This window comes from Octodon degus, unplaced genomic scaffold (assembly GCF_000260255.1).
Source record: "Octodon degus isolate 3935 unplaced genomic scaffold, OctDeg1.0 scaffold00141, whole genome shotgun sequence".
Lineage (NCBI taxonomy): Eukaryota > Metazoa > Chordata > Mammalia > Rodentia > Octodontidae > Octodon > Octodon degus.
The window spans coordinates 6310847-6333157 of NW_004524717.1; the positions used below are offsets into that span (position 1 = coordinate 6310847).

Consider the following 22311-nt stretch of genomic DNA (forward strand, 5'->3'; position numbering starts at 1 on the left):
CCAGTTGGATTCATGGAGGGCAATGCAGTAGGATCCGGCCTTCAGCTGGGTTCTGTGTTCTAGTGTAAGGACAGATCTCCTGCACTCCATTAAATTTGACACTTTGGGTGACTATTATAAAATCTTTTTTTTTTTTTCCTTTGGAACTGGGGATTGAATTCAGGCCCTTGTGCTTGCCAGACAAGTTCTTATTCTACTGAGCCATCTCTCTGGCCCATTAGATTGGTTTTTTCTTGTTCTATTTTGCAACAAAGATTTGATCAAATGCAGTAGCAGATCTCCATACAAATAACTCTGGCTTTGTACCAGAATAACCAGTAAAATTTTAAAAATATATAGGTTTTAATAAAAAATTAGTTCATAAAATGTTGATTCTCTCCAAATTTATATATTGAAAGCAGCCCATGTAAAACAACTTTTGGATTTTTAAAGGAACTTTTTATATTTATCCTATAATTTATACTTTTAAAAGGTCCACTACCTTTAAAAAGTAGAAATGAGGAAGGAGAACTTGTTAATTTCACCATCACTACAAAAGCCATAGGTGTTAAGAGTAAATAGGCATGACCCAGACCACCAAGTCAGGCAAAGTTGAAGCAATAAGCGAGGTTTATTTAGCCTGGTTTCAGGTGAGCCAAGGGTGATAAGACCATTGGCCCTCAGGGATAGAGTGGGGTTAGGTTTTATAGCGGTGTTTGTATATGAAGGGGCATGGCAGGGATGAGTGGGAAAGCTTTAGTCTGGGTCTGTGGAGTTCAGAGTCTTGGTGACATTTGTGTCTTGTAGGTGTGGCTGCATGGGGGCAGTTTCTTGGTTATCTTTTGCAACCTCTGGCGCCTCGTAATCTGTCTCTCTGCAGCTGTGCTCAGGGACTTTTTTCTTCTCTGTCCTGGTGGCAGTCTGACAAAACAAGTAAAATGAATAAGGTAGTATTCAAACCAAGGGACAGACCCTTCAATACATAGTACCTGGATATAAGAAGTAAAGCCATGCTGTTATGTTGAGCTGTAGGGGACTCAGGTCAACAATTTCTGACATTGCCAGTCAAGCGGAAGACCCAATACTATTATGGGCTACTGGACTCTTTAAGAATATTTTGCTGAGTTTACACACCTATAACATTCAAATAATGGAACTTAACAAAAAAACCATATACAGATGAATGTCCATTTTGTATCTGTGTATTCAAAGCAGTTAGGATAGATATATAGTTACATTCTCTTAATGAATAGTGATTTGTTCTAATGGTGTTTGTAAATAGGATATCATGTCTGCATCTTGTACAGCAATTAACCACTGGGAAGAATGTATGCAATGTGTTAATTATTGAAACTGTCCTACCAATTTGATTTGAAAAAAAAAAAAACAAAAAAAAACATACATAGTACCTGGCCATGTACTAAAGGAGACAGCTCACACCACCAAGGAGGTCATGGAGCACTCAATGGCTTTGGAAAAACCGGTTCACTGTGAATAGAAATATCACTGTGCTCTCACTCAACTCTTAGAAAAATGGCAAACTTTGGATTAAAAACCTGTAATCAACACATAATACTCTGGTTTGTGTCTGGAATGTTCCCTACAGGCTCAGGTGTGAAAGCCTTGGTCCTCAGCCTGGTGCCACTAGGAGGGGTGGGAGTTCAAGAGATGGGGCCTCATTGAAGGCTTCTGGCCATACCAGGGTGGGTGACACTGGGTCTGTGTTCTCCTCTTTCTCTTTTTGGTTCCCAGCTGCCACGAAGTGAGCAGCATGCTCCACCTCTCTGCCAGGATGTGTAACAGCACCATGTGGCCATGGGTGGATGGAAGCTCTAAAGCCATGGGCCAAAATCAACCCCTGCTCTTTTTAAATGGATCATCACAGGTACTTTGTTTATCAGAAAGCTAACATAACATAAAATAAAGTGAGTCCTTGTGAGCTATGTGTGTGAAAACTTCAAAAATATAAGCTATGGGGAAAAATTCAATGATTTAGATTTTCACAAAATTAATGCCTTTTTTTCTACAAGGTAAGATACTAGCAGATGGCAGAAGGGAAAAGGAATTCTTATGTGTAACACCAGTGAGAGATTGATATACATATAGAAACATGAAAAAGGAAAGAAAGCAACCTCCTTTGGGCAGCTTCCAGCTAGAGAGATATTCCAACTTCATATTCAGAGGAGTATAAGCAAAACAACCATGGTCAAGCATTTATCACCACTGACTGGCAAATGCTGAAAGCTCATGTGCACAGGACACAGGAACACGGAGTTTCCCAGCTCTGCTGCTGGCAGGGGGACGGGGCTGCCTTCCACACAGCCCTTCGCCCATTAATGCACTCTCCACAGCCTAGCAGGTCCCATCCTAGGCACAGGGCAGATGGCCATGCAGTAGCAAAAGGAGATGCATTAGAAGCTATTTATTCGCAGTTGTTTGTGATGGCGTGGACACAGAAGCAGCCACAATGCCTCCTCCAAGACGGTGACTGGCTAAAGTAGTCTTTGCAACAAGAAGAAACAGAACTATGTGCACAAGGGAAAGATGTTCAAACAGTGAGGTGTGAAAAAACCAAGAAAAGTGTGAGACAGTAAACATCATTTGCATAACTAAATCACTAAAACATGTGACAAAAGTGAAATTTGCATTTACAAGACTAGAAAATAAAGATAGACATTATATAGTTTGCCTTTCGTGGATGAGAGGAATGGCTGTATGGAGAAAAAAGAATACACAAATTGTAACATGCTACCCTAGACCTACAAGTCAGTCTTTGAAGGAGGGCACCAGGAGTCTCAGTGATTGTGACACACCAGGACAGGCCTCAAGGGTTTCCAGTATGTTGCAGCCTCAGTTAGATATGAATACCACTGCCAAACGGCATAAATTAATACATACTGTGAGAGGCTATGGGACAAAACCAGAATGAAGAGGGGTCGGTTACTTGAACCAAATGATGGAGACACTGAGATGTACAGTCCCTATTACCATACAAAAAGCAGCACATTTAGTATAAACTGTACTTGGGATGTTTGATTTTGATCTTTGTCCACATTAGAATGACACACGGTACAATATTCTTCTGAGATGATGGGCATACCTGGAGCCATGCAGTCAGGAAGACAGACAACTGACAGTGTGCAGAGTGGTGGTGAGCCTATGGCCCAGCAGGCACACAGGGCCCACTCTGCAAGGGCATTCCAAGTTGTATGAATTGGTTTTCCTAAATACAGACTTCATTATTCAGGATTAATTGCAGCAGTGGCACTTTGTGATGAATAAATATGATTTGAGTTGCAGTTGGGGGCTCAATTTCTAAAAGGTTCACCCTCACTGGTCCACAGTGTGCTACATTGGTAAGCCAGAAGAGGTGTATGAGATGCATGTTTGACTTGTGACATTTTCAATTTACTTATTATTATTATTATTATTATTATTTTTTTTTTTTTGCAGCACCAGGGATTAAACTCAGGCCCTTGTACTTGCCAGGTAAGCACTATTCCACTGAGCCATCTCCCTGGGCCCAACATTTTCAATTTACAATGGGTTTATCAAATGCTATCCCACAGTAATTCTGGGACCATGAGCAACGATGGGAGAAAAATAGGCTTCACTCACCAGCTTGGCCTTCAGCCCTTCTCCATTCTGAAGCACAAAGGGAAAATGGAATTAGAACTTCAGGACACACTTCTCTGCTCATACATCACATTTTGCACCATCCCTGCCCTCTCGCCCTTCTGCTAACCACCCAGGATATCATACCTGCACTGGGAGATGAGAAGATACATGGATAACCAGGGGCAAAAAGGTGGGTAAAGGGAAGGTTCTATGAGGGCTCACTTACCCAACTCCACCTGAAGCTTCTCTGTAAGCAGAACACAGAGACACTATCAACTCTGGAGGAGTGGACCACTTCACAAACCAGTCAGGTCCCAGGGAACATGACCAGTCTGAACCCCTGCTGTTTCCAGTCCCACCCTGGGCCCTGCCCTGTTCTATTGAAGGAGACCCTCCTGCAGGCTTCTGATGCCTCAGCCTCCTGGCTTTAAGGCAGAAATCTGCACGGGGCTGGGATACAAACAGATATGGGCCTGATTTGAAGAGGATCCTGTCTTTTCCTCCTGAAAGTACAAGTCTGTTCTGGGAGGAGCTCCCGAGTCAGTCCAGGCACTGAGCACTGGCTACCTGAGTCTCAGGCTCACTTACTGGACAAATCACTTAAAGAGCTGGAGAAACATCACACTCGATTATTTGCAAAGGACTCTGACTTGTTGCTAGTACAATACACTCCTTTGATCTGTCTACTTTTTGTCCTCTTTTAAAAGTAAACGCTTCTTGGAAAGGGAACACTATCCACCAATTCTGGGTTCTGGCATTATAAAGCACTACAACTGCTCTGTTTTGGTTTCCCCTCCCTACAGCACTAGGTAGACTGCAGGGCAAGTTGGAGTTTGGGTTCTGAGTCTTCCCACTCTGAGGTTCACACCACTCTGAGGTTCACACCCTCCCTTTCACACGGTCTCCCCACCGGGGCTTCAAGTCGATGTGCGCCCCTGGGAACAAGGGAATTTGATAAATCATCCCCACTGTGGTAGAAACTAAAGGGTTACTGCTTCCCAGAGGTGTCTATCCTAGGACGACTACGCGAAAGCAGTCTTTGGGTTTGGAAGGTGAAGCAGATCCCTGACATGCTGAGCGGGGCTGGCTGGGTGTGCTCCCCAGCCCCCGGTGGGAGGCGGGTAGAGTTAGACGTCCACAGACCTCCAGCTCCCGCCCTCCGGGGGACCCCAAGCCACCAGGCGCGCGCCCGGGTCGGCCCAGCGGTCCCCAGCGCCCACAGGGCAGGGCCGGAGCCCAGAACTCACCCAGCTGCGAGGTCAGTTTTCCTGGAGGAAAAAAAGAGGCACAGATTTCAGGCTGGGGATGAGTCAGAGGGGAACAGCCCTGCAGGAGCCCTGCGCCGTGAGCTCCGGCGGGACTTCCCCGACCCACAGCGTTGCCTAGGCTCACCTCGCTCCTCCTCCGCCTGCTTCTGCTTCAGCAGCTTTTCTAAAAGCAAACAAATGACAAACCACTTGGCTGGCACGCGTCCCCGCCCCGCCCCTCGCGCGGCCCTGCCCCGCCCCTCACCCATGCCCCCCCCCCCCCCTCGCACCCGCCTATCGGATCCGTCCCCGCCCACCTGCCCCGCCCCCGTACCTCGGCGCCGCAGCTGCTTCCGCCTGCGGATTCGCGCCAGCGCCACCAGGACAACCAGTAGCACCAAGGCACCGGTTAGGGTTCCCAGGAACGCGCCTCTCCAAGGGAAACCTCCGGGCAAGAACACATCTGGAAAACACCACGAAACCCGAAAGATGTTCCGGAGCCCGCTCGGGGACCCCCGTTTCCCCGGCGGCGGGACAGCTTGTTGGTCCCGGCGGCCTCGCTGCCTCTGTCCTGTCCTCTGCTCTGCGCACCTCAAGAGCTGCTACCCCTGCGGCCGGGGCTGAGACATCGCAAATGCAGTGACCCTCGGAAACTCTTGGGCAGTTCAGCGATTCTTCGTCTGTAGGGACTCTTTTTTAAAATGGTGCTTCTGTTGAGGACGGAGTCAGGCCTGTACCCGAGCGCCAGGAGGTGAGGCGGAAGGGATCCCGAGAGTTCATGGACAGTCTTAGCCTCAGACTGAAACCCCGAGTCCGAAACCAGAAATGGTGCTTCTACGTCAGAGATATTTTTAAAATACAGTTTATCATTTGTTTTGTGAGATGTTCGAAACAAAAACCTGTCATCTTAGCCTTTATTTCCATGGTGGGGATCACAGAGTCTCACCCAAATGAGGTGTGGGGTGTGTACCACTGAGCTGTGCCCACAGACCTATTTTGTCTCTCCCTCCTCTTCTTCCTCCTCTCACCGCCCACCCGCATTCCCACTGTTGTGCTCCACCTTCATTTTGAGGCAAGGTTTGGTAAACTTGCCCACGCTGGGCTGGAACTTGGGATCTTCCTGCCTCCCCAACCTTCCGAGCGCCTGTTCCATTTTTTAGTGTGTACTGCAGTGGCGTGGAGACCACACTCATTGTTGAGCCGTTGTTTTGCACTCACTACCAGGGCTGTTTCATCTTCCCAAACTTAAACTCCGAACCCATTAAAGACTGACTTCAGCCCGGCCCCACACCTCGATGATCACTATTTTACTTTCTGTATCTGTAAATTTGACTGTCCTGTTTTCATTTCACAAGTCTAATCGTTAGACAACTAAGTGAGATACAAATTAATAGGCAGTCAGGGATGAGCCCTCCAGAAATCCGTGCAGAAGATGAGCTGCACCAGGACTGGTTGAGAAGAGCCAGCCCTGAGGGGAGACTGAGTATACAGCCTCCAAGCCCGCCCAGAGACTAACAGCAGCTAAAAGTTCTGCCACACAATGTCTCTGAACCCAATAGGCACCAGGAGCATCAAACCAGAGCATCTGGGCACACCCCCACCCCCCACTTTTCCAGAGATGCCTCCCTTCTGGGTCAACTGTCCCTAAGCTGCTCTACCTATAGGTTGATGGCGGTTTGGCCTATGCTGTAACCACGTTGTAACCATGGCTGCATAAATCACCATGACAGCCACAGTGGACACAGATTGGAGACCCCACCTGGAAACGCAGGAGCTTTTCTCTCTCCAATAAACTCAGATAAACTCCTTCTTTCAGAACTTCATTCCTGGATGTTGTAAGACCCCAAACTTGGCATGTGTGACATCTAACAGGCTGGGAGTTATTTTCCCATCGCAGAATCCTTCACACTGTGTTTTTTGTCAGGTGCCATGATGCACATGTGTAATCCCAACACTTGGGAGGTTGAGGCAGGAGGACCACCACAAGTTCAAGGCCAGCCTGAACTGCATAGCAAACCCAGTCTCAAAGAAAAAAAAAAAAAGTCCTTTTTTGTCTTAGTCTGCTTAGCATATGTGGTGTTTTATTTTATTTTTCTAGACATGTGTACAGGGCCAAAATGGGTTGGTCCCTCCCTACTGTTGGCTTCCAAAGCACTTGTGTAGAGGGCATCCAGCCTGGCTTACTCAGCTGAGCAGGGGATTAGAAAGTTCAAGCATAGCCTAAGCAATTTAGCAGCTCAGTGAGACTTTGTCTCAGAAGAAAAAATAGAAATGGTTGGATATGGAGTTCAGTGTTTTGAGTGTTCCCAGCAGAAGAGAGAACAAAAATGGCTTCAGGCTCCTTGGACTGCTGCTTCCCTGGCCAGCCACTCTGACTTTTCTATTTGCCCCCTCTACCAGAGATCCATGTGACTCACACCATCTGTAAGGAACTTTATAATACAAATCTAAAACTATATATGCAAAGTAATAATAAATATAAATAATATTTAGATACAAGTCTAAAAAGAAAAGCAAAAACAAAACAAAACAAAACAAAAACCCAAAACCCTCTATTCTCTGATGTAGAGTCCTCCCTTCCCTTTTCTTAGAACATTTTCTTTAGTCAATTCTTTATTCCTTTGAAATGTAAGTCAATCTTTTTATCAAAGCTAAACAAACCTGTTGCTAGCTTCACAACTAAGGACTCTTTTTTTTTTTTTTTAATTTATGTATTTGGTACAGGGTCTCATTACACAGCTCAGACTCATAGTGATCCTTCTGTTTTCAGCCTCCCCAGCACTGGGATTATGGGCATGTGCCATCTCGCCTGGTCTGTGTGGCACTCTGTGTCTGGGGGTGGAGTTGGTGCAGCATGTGGTGCTGGTGATGGAACTACAGTCCCTGTGCTTGCCTAAACAGGTGCTTACTCTGCTGAGCTATCTCACTGGCCCCAAGACTCTTCTTTTTTTAAGGGCCTTGTCTTTGACCTGAAAACATCAGGGATAAGACAGCCCAATTTATGTCTCCTGAGAGTTTAAAGAAAGTATGTGCTTCCAGAAATAAGGTATGAGATGCCTTATTTCTCTTTGGGATAAAGAATATAATCAATATAACCACAGGTGTCAGGGGGATTTACTGATTTATTTAGAGACAGGGTCTCTCTGTGTTGACAGGCTGGCCTCAAACTCGGGCTCATGAAATCCTTTTGCCTTGGCCCCTGAGTATCTGACACTACAAACAGGCTTGACTCCAATTGGCTCACTGAGGAAATTAAAATGAACTCTGGCAAATGTCTTCCTACTCAAGGAAAGTTACTTAAGACCATGTATGCAGTTGAGTTGTTTTTGCCTTGTCTCTATCAAAAGAAGATATTTCTTCCTGTTATAATAATATAGCTATTGACTTGGACTTGTTACAGGCAGCCTGAGTTAAAAAGACGACAAAGACCAAGACACCTTACAACTGGGAGGTGCCACTGCTGTGAGCCAGACCTAAAGATCAAACAAGTGCTAACCTCCCTAAAGGTTGGCATCCAGGATCACTCATTACTCAGAAAGAATCATTGTCTGAAGTCTACCAGATAGGTCCTGTTTTACATTCATGCCCGCTTGCTATGTGACTCACTACCCCATTTGGTCCTGGACCTAATCAATTTTACCTGAGCAATGGTGCTTGTAATCCTATTGGTTGACCATAGTTTTGTCCCACCCCTCATCCCCCTAAGCAAGATCCCTTCTTCTCTACCATAGCCCCACATGGTTTTGCCCTACAAAATTAACCTGAAAGAGACAGCTTCCTGGACAACCCGCTTGGGCCTCCCTTCTGTCCCTCTCTGATAGAAGCTTTTCTTTCCAATAAAGCTTTATCCTCAACCTCCGTTTGTTCCTAAAATTCATTCTTCGGTTTTAGAGAACACGAATTCATCCAGCTCAGGTCGGGTGTTTCACTTGCCTATATCAGACTGATGTGAAAAATGGCCAATAGCTTGGGCTTGCCTTCAAAACTTCCAACAGTTAGCTGGGTGTCGTAGTGCACACCAGTATTCTCAGCACTGTAGGAGGCTGAGGCAGGACGACTTCTAGTTGGAGCCCATCCTGGGCAATTTAGTGACTTAGGGAGATCCTGTTTCAAAAAGAGGGGCAGGGATATAGCTCAGTGTGAAAGCCCTGAGTGAATCCCTAGTACTGAAAAAAGAAAAATAGAAAGAAAAGAAAAAAGAAGTTTAAAACAGCTAGAATCGGCCCTATGAAATCCTTCAGTGGGTGTCTCATTGGATTTTTATTTGCTTTTTTTTTTTTTTTTTCCAGAACCAGGGATTGAACTCAGGCCCTTGCACTTGCCAGGCAAGCACTTATTCTACTGAGCTATCTCCTCAGCCCCTTGTTTGTGTTTTGAGACAGGATCTTTCTATGTAGTTCAAATAGGCCTTGAACTCACTATGTAGTCCAGGCTGGCCTCATACTCATAGTAATTCTCTTGTTTTAGCCTCCTGACTCCTACAATTACAGGTATGCACCACCACACTCAGCTCTCATAAGAAAATTTCAACTCATTGCCTAAACATCCACTTCCCCAAATTACCTTTTTGTAGTTCATAGAGACTCCACCACCATTCCTGACCCCCTTTGCCATTTTTCTTTTTTCTTTTCTTTTCTTTTTTTTCTTTCTTTCTTTTTTTTTTCTTTTTTTTCAGAACCAGGGATTGAACTCAGGCCCTTGCACTTGCCAGGGAAGCACTTATCCTCTGAGCCATCTCTCCAGCACCCCCTTTGCCATTTTTCTAGCATGTTCCACCTTCTAACTTATGACACAATTTACTCATAGTTTGTTGTCTGTCTCCCCCACAGGATTGGGAAAATAAGGGTAAGAGTTCGGGCCATATTGTAGGTGTTCATTAAATAATTGTCTAATGGATGGAATTAGGGGTATGTGGCTCTACTAAAACTCTCTGGCCAGTAGTTTGTGGGTTTTGCTGCATTGGCCTTTCACACAGAAATGGTGGCTCTCTGGGGCCACATACTGTTTAGGTTGTATGTTGCACTCACAGTGAGTTCCTGATGTCCAGGTATCCAGGCCAACTCACCCCTTACTCCACCAGGTGTCAGTGCACTGTGTCCTTCCACCTTTGGGCCAAAGGATATGGAGAACATGATGCCTAGGAACACAAGGGAGAGCACACACCCAACTGACCTGCTATCTGGACCACAAACTCTTTCTTCTGGCCCACCAGGGTGTTCTGGATGGAGCACGTCACGTTCTTGTGGGCTCTCCCTCGAACAATGACGGATGTCTCCAGATGGAATAGGCCCTGCACATCCTGGATGATAGCTTCAGACTCTGGAGGCAGGCACCGCCCCTGATGGTCCCTCCACTGAGCCTCAGGCTTTGGGTACCAGCCAGTGGAGCTGCATCTCAGCTGAATGCCTCCTTCCTTGTAGCCCTCAAGGGAGATATGAGGGTCTGAGCCCATCCCTAGGAGATACAAAAAGAGTGAGAAAGAGCAGACTCCTTCCCAGAAGTTGAATGTGGAGTCCACACAACACTGTTCACCATTTTTAGTCACTGTAAGACATCAGGAACTGTGACTGCTTAATGCATGTGTGGGCTGATACCCCTGACCCATCAGCTACAAATGACTGCCTGGACTGCAGTGGCATGTGTCGACCGAACAGTGTTATGCTGCCTGTGGGAACACTTGGAAGTTTGGGTGGAAGAAGGCTACTGACATTTAGTTATATTGTGCAAGGGACAGTTCCTCAGAAAAAATTATCTCAGCTCAAATTGAATAAGTTGCACTCTTGATTGTCACTAGAGGTCAAATTCTTGAATTGTGTCTTTCTTTGTCTCTCCCATGTAGGTCTCATATAGTTAACAAACTCACTGTCTGTCTGCCTACCTGTCCCTCCATCCATCCATCCATCCATCCATCCATCCATCCATCCATCCATCCAGTCTTTTGCAGGCCTAGTGACTGAATGTAGGCCCTTGCACATGCTAGTCAAATTCTCTGCCACTGAATCACATCCTCAGCCATATGTTTTGAGTATGCAAAACATTAATATGGCCTAAATGTCAAGCCTGAGCCAAATGTGGTAGCACATGCCTATAATCACAGCATTTTGGGAGGCTGAGGCAGGAGGATCCCAAGTTCAAGCTCAACCAAGACAATTTAGTGCTTAACAGCACCTTGTCTCAAAAAATAAAAAAGAATTAATGTGAAGGCCCTAAGTTCAGTACCCTCCTCCAACCCACGAAAAAGTACTGTATACAATGTATATCTCTAGCTTTTTTCAGACTTTTTTTCTTAAATGTATTTGGTTATTGCAGTGTCTCACTACACAGCTCAGACTCATAGTGATCCTCCTGTTTTCAGCCTCCCCAGTGCTGAAGTTACAGGCATGTGCCACTGCACCAGACTCTGGCTGGCTCAGCCCACCCTGGGGATGGGGCTGGTATGGCATGTGGTGCCAGAGATTGAACCATGGTCTCTGTACTGGCCTAAGCTTGCCTAAGCAGGTGCTTTAGTTTGCTGAGCTATCTTGCTGGCCCTCTGATTTTTTTTTTAAATTCTATCCTTTCCTTAAGTCATCAATTCCATGGATTTCTAATATATTCTCATTTTTTTGATATTGCAATGTTCTTTTTCTTTCCTGCACACACAAATACAACACATTACCAAATCTCTTGCATTTGATTTTTTCCTTTTAGTAATACCCCCTAGGAGTCACTCCACAGCTGCCTTTGAACTACTTTTCACTTTTCCAGCTATAGAGTACATATCAGTCATGTAAGAAATAGGCTTTCTCTTCTCTGTCAAAGCACAAGGCCAAATTAATTCTGTTTTGAGTTAAAATGATCTGGCTACCTACTCACTAACACTTCTACCCTGTTAATATCCTGAACTTCAAGAAATGGTGACTATGAATCTTTTCCTGGAACACACTAGTTTCCAAGAAAAAGAACCCAGAACTGTTCATTCCAAACCACACCTTCTCTCTCTCTAACCACCCCCTGCCTCACAAAAAGAACCAAGGACTGTTTGTTCCAAACCCCACACCTTCTACCACTGTGGGTCACACACGGTAGACTGTAAACTTTTGAATTCAGCCAGTGAATTTAAAGGTTAGCAGCTTCTCTTCATTAGGGAAAAAAGGAGCAACCCTCCTTTGTCCTGTGGCCCTTCACTGTGTGCTCACTTCCTTCTGCAGAAGTAAAATGCCTTGTTGGGAATCCTTGGTATCTAAGTGCTGTATTATCTGCTCCGACAATTTGAGTCTGGGGATTATTTACAACACCCCTTATGTGTCTGGGCCACGTTCAGCGTCTATACAGGGACAGTTTACACTCTTGCAATTAGAAGTAATTGTACAGATTAGACTGATACATAAGGGAAGGTATGGAGATATATCTTTAAGGTAAATCCTAGAGGTGGGGTTGTTGTATCTAAGGACAGTAAACAGAGAATTCTGTTAGCCTCCCAGCATGGAGCTTATTTACTTTAAACTTCACTAATCACATAGGAGAAAGCCACCTTTCCAAGAGCCACCAGGACAGTGTCATGGAACTTTTGAATTTCTTGAAACTAAAATCAGTTTGAAAGGTAAAAAGCAGCATTTTGATGTAGTTTAATTTGCCTTTCTCTAGTTATAAGTAAAACCATCTTCATAGTTAAGAGTCATAGCATATTTTGTGTATGTGTGTAAACTGTTTTGCTTTTTGCAGATGGATCAATCCCTTCATTTCTTAATAGCTTTATTTAAAATGAGCAATGTTTTCCAGGATCCTACGTCTACTTAAGAAAAGCAGCTCTTAGAACACTGACCTTTTCCTTGACCCTGGGGGCTGTTGGCTGGACACATACCTGCTACCTCCAGCTCCCAGATGGCTTCACCAGAGAAGTTGCTGGATAGGAAACGGCATCCATAAAGGCCCTCGTCAGAGGGCACCACACCGTGGAGCTGCAAGATCACACCGCCAGTGGTGATCTCATCTGTGAGGAGTTTGGTCCTATTCTGGAACTGCACCATCTGCTCCCCAAAGAGCTCCTGCCCATTCTGATACAGATGCACCACATCCGAGGTCTGGTCCCGGAACCAGCGAATCTCCATGTGCTCCACGTCCAGGTACGGTGACACATGGCATGAGAAGTCCACCTCTTCCCCAATGTGGGCCATAATGGATTCCTCAGGGCCTATCACTTTGACAAAGCCAGAACCACAGCCATAGTCAGTACATTTTCAATATTTGAAGGTCATTTTGCAGGTCAGAAACACACAAGAAACTGTTCAAATGATGAAGATAATGCAGTCTACAAGGACACTGGCCTGGCTTCTTGAACCAATAATACCATGAAAAGGGCACAGGTTAAAACAGATGGAGGGGCTGGGCATATAGCTCAGTGGCACAGCATTTGCCTGGTAAATTTGAGGTCATGAGTCCAATTCCTGGTACCAAAAACCCAACAAAACAAAATAAAACACACATGAGTGTCACAGTCAGACAAAGTATGGTCGTAGACTGGTTATTGGTTTGAACCAATCAGGTGCAAGAGTTATTTTGTGGATAGTTATGGCCGAAGGAGTAAATTAAATGCAATCATTGACCAAAAAGACCAAATCTCAAAAATAAGACGTATACTATGCAATTGGGTAAAAAATTACATATTTGCATAGATGCCCTGAGAAAAATATCTGAAAGGGGAAACACTAAATTGTTGATGGTAGCAATTTATGCAATGATGGGGATACTTTGCCTATACAACATGGAGCTGTGTGCTATTTGTGCTATTTGAGACAACATGTTGCCCACTCAGTGAATTCTCAACAACCTGTTACCATCATCCCTTTCTGGATCTCTCCAGGTTTGGGCCTCTCCAGCCATCTTTCCCACACACCTGATACCTTACTCTCTCCCTGGACACACCTTGCCTCATTTTACCCTCCACATGTCATCTTCCTGGAGTGTGTGCCTCTTGCAAAGCTCTGCTTGGACATTCCCTCCTCCCTATGCCTCTTCTTGGCTCTCCAGGAAAGGAGATTTGCTCTTAGTTCTGCTCAGCTCCCTGAGTCTTTGGACATGGTTTTCTTGCACCTGTTTGTGTCATAACCATCCCTTTCCCTTGACTGTGAGATGTTTGAGGGGCTGGGAAATGCCTTAGATGTCCCTGGTTTCAGCCTAACTAAACATATAAGGAGATTCCATGTGTAATTACAACCTCTGTTGGCTGCCTTTCGTGAGAGATGGTATAACAGGAGAGGTCTTTCTTGTCTTCCAGAGCTATGCAGTTAGTGGAATTTAAAATATTTACTAGGTGGCTCAGCACAAACACAAAGAAGGGTTTCCTGGTACCCTTCTGTTATACTCTCCACTATGCCTATGGGCTCCAAGGCCCTGGGAAGTGTGTCAGGGCTGGCAAAACGTGGGACAAGCAGGAGGCACTGCAGAGGCACAGAGCAGTGGCTCTAACCACTGGGATGGAAGTCTTTTTTTAAATTTTTTTGACAACTCATACAGAATTTTACTTAACAGAGTAATATGAATTTCACCATATTTGTTGTAATACATGGTATTGTCTTACAACCAGCTATTCATATTACCAGATATATACACATAAAATTGGAAGAAGAAAAAAAACTGGAGCAATGTATAAGAAATTAAGAAAAAGTACAAACAATTGAAACAAAGGAGACAAAGCTAATTAGAGCATTGACTGCTTCTTTCCATTTCCATTTTTTTTTCTAATTTTTATTTATTTATTTATTTTTTTGTCCTGTCAGAGGTAAATATTCTATTGGCATCTAAATACTATAAGTGTTTGAATTCAACTAAACATCTAACACTGTCTAGCAGTCTACAATATTAGTGGGTTATCCTCAGAAGTTATTGACTTGAGCCTTTTACAGCTCATTGTATTAATATGGATTTACTTTATATACCTCATTTTTATACTTTCCTACTGGATGGTTAAGACCAAGATATAGCAAGACCTATATACCCAGAAATGTAACTTTTGCATCTGATAAGGTCAGCCAAGTACTCTCAGGATTTATCCTGTAGCCCTGTACCACTGGGATGGAAGTCTTTATGAAGTTTAGCACCTGGCAAGGCCAGGTCCAGTGTCATCATATCTCAGACTGTAGGGAGCAGTGAGTGGCACATGGTAGGAGGGATGCTCGATCATGGCTGGTGAGGATGCAGATGATGACTGAGGTAAGACACTGTACCTGTAGTCCCCTTCCCAGGTTGAAGAAAGAGGAGAATGTTGGTGAGGATCAACAAACTGCTGTGCAAAGGTGCTCCCTTCAGAAATTCCAGGAACACTGGGAAGTCTGCCATCTGTCATCAGCAGTGAGAGCCCCCTGGAGAGACAAAGAGGTGGTGCCTGACATAGGCTATCTAAGCTCAGCCTGTGGGGCCTGGATAAAATTTTCTGATTGAGTTCCTTGTAACAGTCCCAGGATCTGCCTCCTGTTGTGCAGGGGCTGGATGTAGGAGCTGCTTCTAATTTTACCAGGCAATGCTGTTTATAGCTCCCTCCGCCTTGCTTAAACTGATAAAGCTGCAGGTGGATGGGGCTAAAGGGTCCCACAGGAAGGGGCCTCTGAGTTGCGTATTGTTTAGATCCAGGAACAGAGCCATACATTGTGTCAGGGCTCAGCACCACCCACCTCTGGAGTTAGGGGCCTTCTGCAAACATAAACACCTCTGCAGAATCTTTTTCTCACTACTACTGATCCAAACGTGCTCTCATTTCTCTGTCCTAGAACATCATGTTCATGAAAAAGAAGAACAAACAGAGCTCTGTTGCTTCCAAAATGCAGCGTGTGTCTGGTGGCTGCCTGCCAACACCACCAGCAATATTCTGAAATATTTTTAACTAGGCCTGAGGCTTCAGGTGTTGCTTCCAAGTAGGGGAGTTGGCCACTTTCCTGTATTTGTAGCACTCCCAATGCTGGGTCATCCCATCTAACCAGCCATGCCCAATCCTGGACAACCAGCTGTATCCCATCTTTCTAGTGACAGCTCTCCCTCCTCTATCGCAGCACCACAGGGAAGTTCCAGTGTGGGTTCTATTCTCCATTCCCCTCAGTTTCCTCTTCCGTACTTTCTTCTGCTCTGCTTGACCTTCCTGCTCAGATGCTTGTTGTGCCACTGTTCTTGCATCCTAAGGTGGGAGAGCCCTAGCCCATTGTCAGCAGTATCACTGTATCACTAGGGTGACGTGGATGAATGAATTAGAAGCCACTGGGTCATGCCACAAGACGACATTCAGAGCTGTGAGCAGGACCTTAGAAGGGCTGAGTTGGGAAGGACTCTGCCTAGCAGAGATACAGTAGGAGGGAGAGACAGGTAACATTGGCCCTGAGGCCCAGACTTTGGGTGGGGGAAACAGGAACAAGTTGAGATGACTGCATTCATGCATCCAATGGATCCCTTAGAGGGAAGAGATCGGAGTCCTGTGTGGAAGGACCTGGGTGTTTTGCTGGCTAACAGTCATGGAAATTATTATTCACTCAATAACTAGTATCAACAGCAGTCTTGGGCAAGGGTCAAGGGTCTGGTTGGACAGCCTGACCTCTTGCCCTGTGTGGCTGATGGTGAGAATGTGTCTGTGACAGTCCTTGAATCTGACTGGGAGGGAGCAGAATCATTGCTGGTTTTTGTATTTCCTCCCCTTCCTTCTTGGTCACTTTGGTGCTTTTGTCTGGATGCTGTACATAGAGTAGGGGTCGCTGAGGGCAGAGCCATGAGGGGCAAATCAACATCCGGCTAATACCTTGCCAAGCAGTAGGGTCCCTAGCTCTGCATAGGATGGATCCCTTTTGGTGGGCTCGATGATGAGGACAGAGGCAAGGTGGTGACATCAGTTCTCCTATGAGGAAGAGATGGGGCATTGGACAGATCCCAGAGCTAGGGGCAAGGCGCTCCAAGAATGAGCACTTGTAATTATCGGAAGATAATGACAGTGAGGATGCAAATCCTGGGGGTGAAGGGACTGTAGCGATGTGTTTGAGAATTGTGGACTAGCTAGAGGAGCGCCAGTTCTTTGCTGTGATACACCCATGGGCTTCCCATCAGGGCTGTGGAGAGGAGACCAGAAAAGCAGATGTGCACCCACACAGCTGTATGTGTCATGGAAATGAAAAGTGACTCCAACTTCTGGCCTACCACACATTTGCCACAATCACTAAGATCATTACTACATTGCTAATAAATCCAAATTACAGACAGAGAAACAGGTGCTGGGGCTGAGGGCTTTGCTCTGTGCGCTCAGGTCGTGGGTGGCGGAGTGGGCTCTTACCTGAGTTCTCTGCTTCCAGAGCCTTGCTCTGTCTGTGCTGCTTTCAGCAGATTCTCACCAGCTGCTTTGTAGGCCAGGCCTAGGGCACCCTTCAGTCATGCTGCTGCCTGAAACGAAGACTGCCCTTTGTTAGGAACGCTTTGTTAGGGACCTGAGCCACCGCCACATCACCACACTACAGAAGGGTCCAGGTCCTCTGTGTCAGCCATGAAAACCACTTAGCCACCACCCAGTGAATGTAAAGTTTAAAATCCTACTGGCAGATAAGACAGTTTAAATCAGAGGATCCCTAGGATTTTGTCAAAACATCTGCTTAGACAGGAGGCACCTGTGTGGAGCCCCTTTGTTTAACACCCAAGGACACATCCTTGAAAGCCTTCCCTGTGGAGGAAAGTAGGCTGATGGCTTCCTGAAGGGAAATCAGTGTCTTTGAAGGGTCCCTGAGCAGCACCCCGTATGGAAGCAGCAGCCTCCTTTCCACCTGCTGCTTGCCTTCTCCCTTTCCGACCTCACTCTGCAGAGTCAGGCCCCTGGGCCTGACTGAAGTGCATGTGCTCTTCTATGCACCATGGCCAAGCTACACTTCAGATTCTAGTCCTGCTGAGGAGGTTTTGCTGAGGGAAAGAATAGAAGAGGGTGGGCACGTTGGTTGTTTGGGGAGGATGGAGAACACAGTGAAGGAAAAAATGGCCAGGAAAGACCTCAGACCAAGCTAAGCTGTGCTGGTGGGGTGCATTCTCCTTGCTGTCTTAGGGGCCTTTGAGCTGCTCCAGGCTGGAGATGTAAGGGAGGAGGGCTCCCACACACCAGTGCTGAGGAAGCCCTGCAGTCTCCATGCAGGGCTAGGGCAGTTCTCTCCCACTCTTCCTGCTCTTTTCTTTCTTTTCTCTTCTCACTGTCCTTGCCCTCAACCCCCTTCCTACTTTCTCCTAGTCTCTAATTCCCAAACAACACACAATGTTTTCTTGACTTCCAGTGCTTCCATTCTTGAGTCTCTTTGTATTTTGCTTTGCTTCTTTTGCAAATTGAAGCTGGTATGTCTTACCTCTCTTCTGTTTTCACATTCTAAGCAAAAGCACCAGGGGTAAAGGGGGCTTTGTATTCCCTCATGGTCCCCCTGAGCACCATAAGTCCTTGTCCCTAGCAGCCCCTCACAATTACCCATAACTCTGCATTGGTTTGATTTCAAAGGATGCATAAAAGGATTTCTGCCTTCCTAGGATCTAAGGGAGAAGAACCACCTCAAGAAGGGAGCCATGACTGGGTGTGGTGGCATAACCAGGCTGAGGTCGGAAGGTCACAAATTCAAGCCCAGCACAAGTAACTTAAAAATGTGAGACTTAATGGCTGGAGAAATAGCTCAGTGGCACAAACACCTGCCTGGCATGTATAAGGTCTTCAGTTTTATTCCTGGTACAAAAAAAAAAAAAGTAAACGTGTGAGACTTTTTCACAAAATAAAATAAAGAAATAAATATCTGGGGATGTCAAGGCCCTGGGTTCAATTTGCTTTCCCTTGAAGAAGAGGAAGACAGAGATGGAGATGAAGATGAAGGCAAGAAGGAGAAAAAGAAGAGAAGGAGAAGGGAGGGGAAAGGGGATGGAGAAGGGGCACTGAAATGAAAGGGAAGGGCCCCATTCAAGAGGAAAATGGGACACCTGAAAAGAGTGCCCCATAGTGGGGCAAAGGGGGCCTCTCCCTAGGGATCTCCTCTTAGCCACACTGAGAAACTCTCCCCACCATTTCCTACCATCTATTTTTGAAAGAGGGAGGCTTAGCCTCATGTTGAGAATAAGGCACATACCTTGCAGGCAGCATTAAAAGGTCCCAAAGCAGATGAGTCCAGATGATTTCACCTCCCATACAAGATGACAATGATTGTTGGGAATTTTCTTAGTTCTTGAGGCTAAGACTGTCAGACATGGGCTGGCAGCAGAGCTCAGGGGAGCAAGTCATTTTTGACAGAATTAGTCCCACCTCCCTCTTTTAGACATGTGCAGTTGGCTCTGCCCTTTGCTATAAAAACCAAGATAGATAGCACAAAACAAGGAAGTCCCCGTCACATCCTGTCCCTGTGAGGAAAATCAAAAATTAAATTCCCATGGAAAATGTTCTTCCAGGATCTCAGAAGGAGGGCAAAGATATCTGAGAGTTTAGTAAAAACCACTAAACTGCAGAGGCAGAGAGTGGAGAGAGAGCACTCTAGCCAGCTCCCTGGAATCTCTGGACAGCTCAAGCTGGGGTCCTGGGGTGGCAGGGTGGCCACCCTTGGCTAGCACTTCTCCTTGTGATTACAGAAAAAGTCGAGACTAAATTGTAATCTCCACTAAAGGTCGGAAAGGTGTTCATGCCCATCTTATACTTAAGGCACCACATTCTTCTCTTTGCAGGGAAAATTCAGGAAGGACATAGCCTGGGAACATTGCCAAAAATAAGCCTTCAAAAGTTGTACAGACAGTACAGAAACAGACTGAGTGCTGCATAAGGGTTTCTCTACTGGAGCAGAGCTGAAAAAAGAAGCAATACTGAATCATACCAGATAGGCTACGCTGCAACTTTGGTACTGGTATAAAAGAAGTGCAGTGGGCCAAACTGCAGCCCTGTCTGTGCACCACACTGATTTAGCCTCTGCGACACGGGTCTGAGCTGTGGCAAAGGGCAGCTCAAGCATGTGCAGAATCTCCCGCCACCTGGGACTTCCAGAAATATCTGTATTTGGAGAGAATCTTAGGCAGGTGCCAGGCATTGAAGTAAGCAGGTGGAAGCAAGAGGCAGCCAGGCTTGGGGGTGACTGTATAAAGGCAGGCTGGTGAGGCAGGAATTTTTTTTTTCTTTTTTTTTTTGCAGAACCGGGGATTGAACTCAGGCCCTTACACTTGCCAGGGAAATACTTAATCTACTGAGCCATCTCCCTGGCCCCTAAGAATTTGGATAAGAATGTCCTTTGGGTGGAATGTGTTACTAGCTGTAAGAAATATAGGAGAGACAAAAACTTGCAGCAAGGACAGCATTTATTTAAGGCAAATGCCTGAGAGGATCCACTGGCTTTGAAATGCCTGGGTATTTCACTTAGAGTGTGGTAGGTCGCTAACTGAACTTCTTACACCCAGGTAAGGTGAACTAGAATAGTTCTGGGTGCAGGAGGATCATCTAAGGAGCATTGCCAGCAGCATAAAAGGCAGGGCAGGAGAAGCGGCCTTTCCATCGATGGAGAAAGCTATCTCAGCACCACAGGACAAGGCTACTCGTGGATAACTGACAATGCCTTCAGAAAAAATAAAAAGTCATTCAGAGATGAAGGGAGAATAATGAAAATCCAAGAATCACCTGCGTGTGAGCCCTATCAGCACGTGTAGCTAAGTAGAGGTTATGAAAGAGGGTTCTTATGCATCACTGCCTGAAAGTAAAAAAAATAAATAAATAAAGCTTCTAGTTGGAGCAGTGGTTGGATGGCACCTGACTCTGGCTTTCTTTTGTATTTGACTTCGCAACTTTTAGTGCTGCTTTTTTATGCTCAAGCATCTGGCTTCCCTTTACGTGTGTCCCAGCTGTCTGTGATGAAATCTGCATGCCTGGTGGTGCGGCTCAAGGCCCTCAAGATGGAGGCTGAAAGACAGGAGGGGGAGTTGCAACCACTGCTGCAAAATGGAATTGTATACTATTTGTAATATTTATTTATTTATTTTGAGACAGGGTCTCACGATGTATTGTAGGTTGGCGTTCATCTCACTATGTAGCTCAGTCTGGCCTTGAACTCACAGTGATTCTCCTGCCTCAGGCTCTTGAATGCTAGGATTACAAGTGTGTGCCACCATGCTCGGTTGCAAAATACATTTGAAAGTTAATTTTCTTTCTTTCTTTCTTTCTTTTTTTTTTTTTTCTTTAGAGACCAGTAGCTTCCTGAAACCTAGGGCTTAAACAGATGTTCTCACTTGTACTCTGTCCAAATAAATGAAAAGCATATGCCGACACTGTCATCAGGGAATCCCAAAGCCATTTACTTTCTACAAGAAAGGAAACAATTGGTTGGAGATGAACAGAAGTGTAAAGCAAGTGTGTAGATTTGCATTATATCTGCTCTCTCCTTACCCTCTCTTCTTCATTCTAAAAGGCCCTTTTGTCCACTTACAGGTGAGTTGATCATTTGAGTCCAAAAGACCCCTCTCCATCTTCTCAGAGATAACTTTGAATAAATCCTTTTACCTTTTATATAGCCTCCTTTGATTTGTTCATGGATGAGTACATGAACCTGAGTGTATGAATCTAAGTGGCCAGTAACATTCCCTCATCAAAATACTAAAGATCAGTTGTAGGACAGATTGCATTTTGTTGTTTACTTAGGCCTAAATTCAATCCCCGGTTCTACCAAAAAAAAAAAAAAAAAAAGATTAGATATATATTTGGGAAGATTTTTGCTATTACTTCTGCGCATATTTTTTTAATGTCATTTGTATTGACTCCTTCTTTCTCAATGATGCCTATTAGTCTCACATTGTTCATCCTTGCATTGTTTTGCAGGTGATGGATTATTTTTTCCTGCATCTTAGTTGTTTTTGAGATTCTTTCTTACATTTTCACTAGCTGCACTAGCATCTTCAAGATCTGAAACTCTTTCTTCACTTTCCCTTAAACGGTTTTGCAAGCTTGTGATTGAGATTTTAATTCCTCTACATTTCTTTGACTCTGCTTCATGCGATCTATTTCTTTCCTGTATTGCTCATTCAAGGAATCTGTCGTTTTTCTAATCTCCTCTATTTAATTTTATCAATGTCTTCTTTAGAAGCAGTTATAAATTCTTTTACTGCAGAGTTTTTTTCAGATTGGGTTTCCTCCCTATGTTTCTGTAGTTGATTGTTTACTTCAGATGCTATGAGTTCTGAGAATTCTTTTTTAATTTCAGAAAAGAATTCCACTCTGAGTTCCTCTATAACTTTCTGCTGTTGCTTATTTACCATCGACGCTATTAATTCATACATTTGAGCTGAGCTAGTAGAAAAGAATTCCGCTCTGAGTTCTTCTATGACTTTCTGCTGTTGCTTATTTACTATTGACGCTATTAATTCATACATTTGAGCTGAGCTAGTGTCCTCTGCACTTGTTCTGGGTGGGCATTGAGTTTCCTCCATATATTTCTGCATCTGATTCTTTACTGCAGATTTTATTAATTCAGGGATTTCTTTTTTC

The 22311-nt window shown here is 45.0% G+C and overlaps 1 protein-coding gene across 4 annotated transcripts; it reads right to left on the bottom strand.

Moving 5' to 3' along the window:
* Positions 1 to 591: 591 nt before the first annotated feature.
* Positions 592 to 19126, bottom strand: Btnl9 (butyrophilin like 9). Of its 4 annotated transcripts, XM_023701822.1 has the most exons (11): positions 18932 to 19126; positions 17128 to 17234; positions 15050 to 15184; positions 12688 to 13023; positions 10017 to 10298; positions 5179 to 5307; positions 4990 to 5028; positions 4845 to 4865; positions 3824 to 3844; positions 3598 to 3624; positions 592 to 900 (listed from the first exon to the last, which is right to left on the bottom strand). In XM_023701822.1, exons 3-11 carry the CDS (start codon positions 15159 to 15161, stop codon positions 866 to 868), a joined length of 1002 nt encoding a protein of 333 aa, XP_023557590.1. In that variant the 5' UTR covers positions 15162 to 15184; positions 17128 to 17234; positions 18932 to 19126; the 3' UTR covers positions 592 to 865. The 4 variants fall into 4 exon arrangements, with proteins under 4 accessions (XP_023557590.1, XP_023557591.1, XP_023557593.1 ...); XM_023701823.1 differs by lacking the exon at positions 17128 to 17234; XM_023701825.1 differs by lacking the exon at positions 10017 to 10298.
* Positions 19127 to 22311: the final 3185 nt, after the last annotated feature.

Coding starts and splice junctions, on each gene's coding strand:
- Btnl9 (XM_023701823.1), bottom strand. CDS start 15,161: ATGGCAGACTTCCCAGTGTTCCTGGAATTTCTGAAGGGAGCACCTTTG. Junction 13,024..15,049: donor ACCTGGGAAGGGGACTACAG/GTACAGTGTCTT, acceptor GCTTTGTCAAAG/TGATAGGCCCTGAGGAATCC. Junction 5,029..5,178: donor GAAGCAGCTGCGGCGCCGAG/GTACGGGGGCGG, acceptor GTTTGCTTTTAG/AAAAGCTGCTGAAGCAGAAG.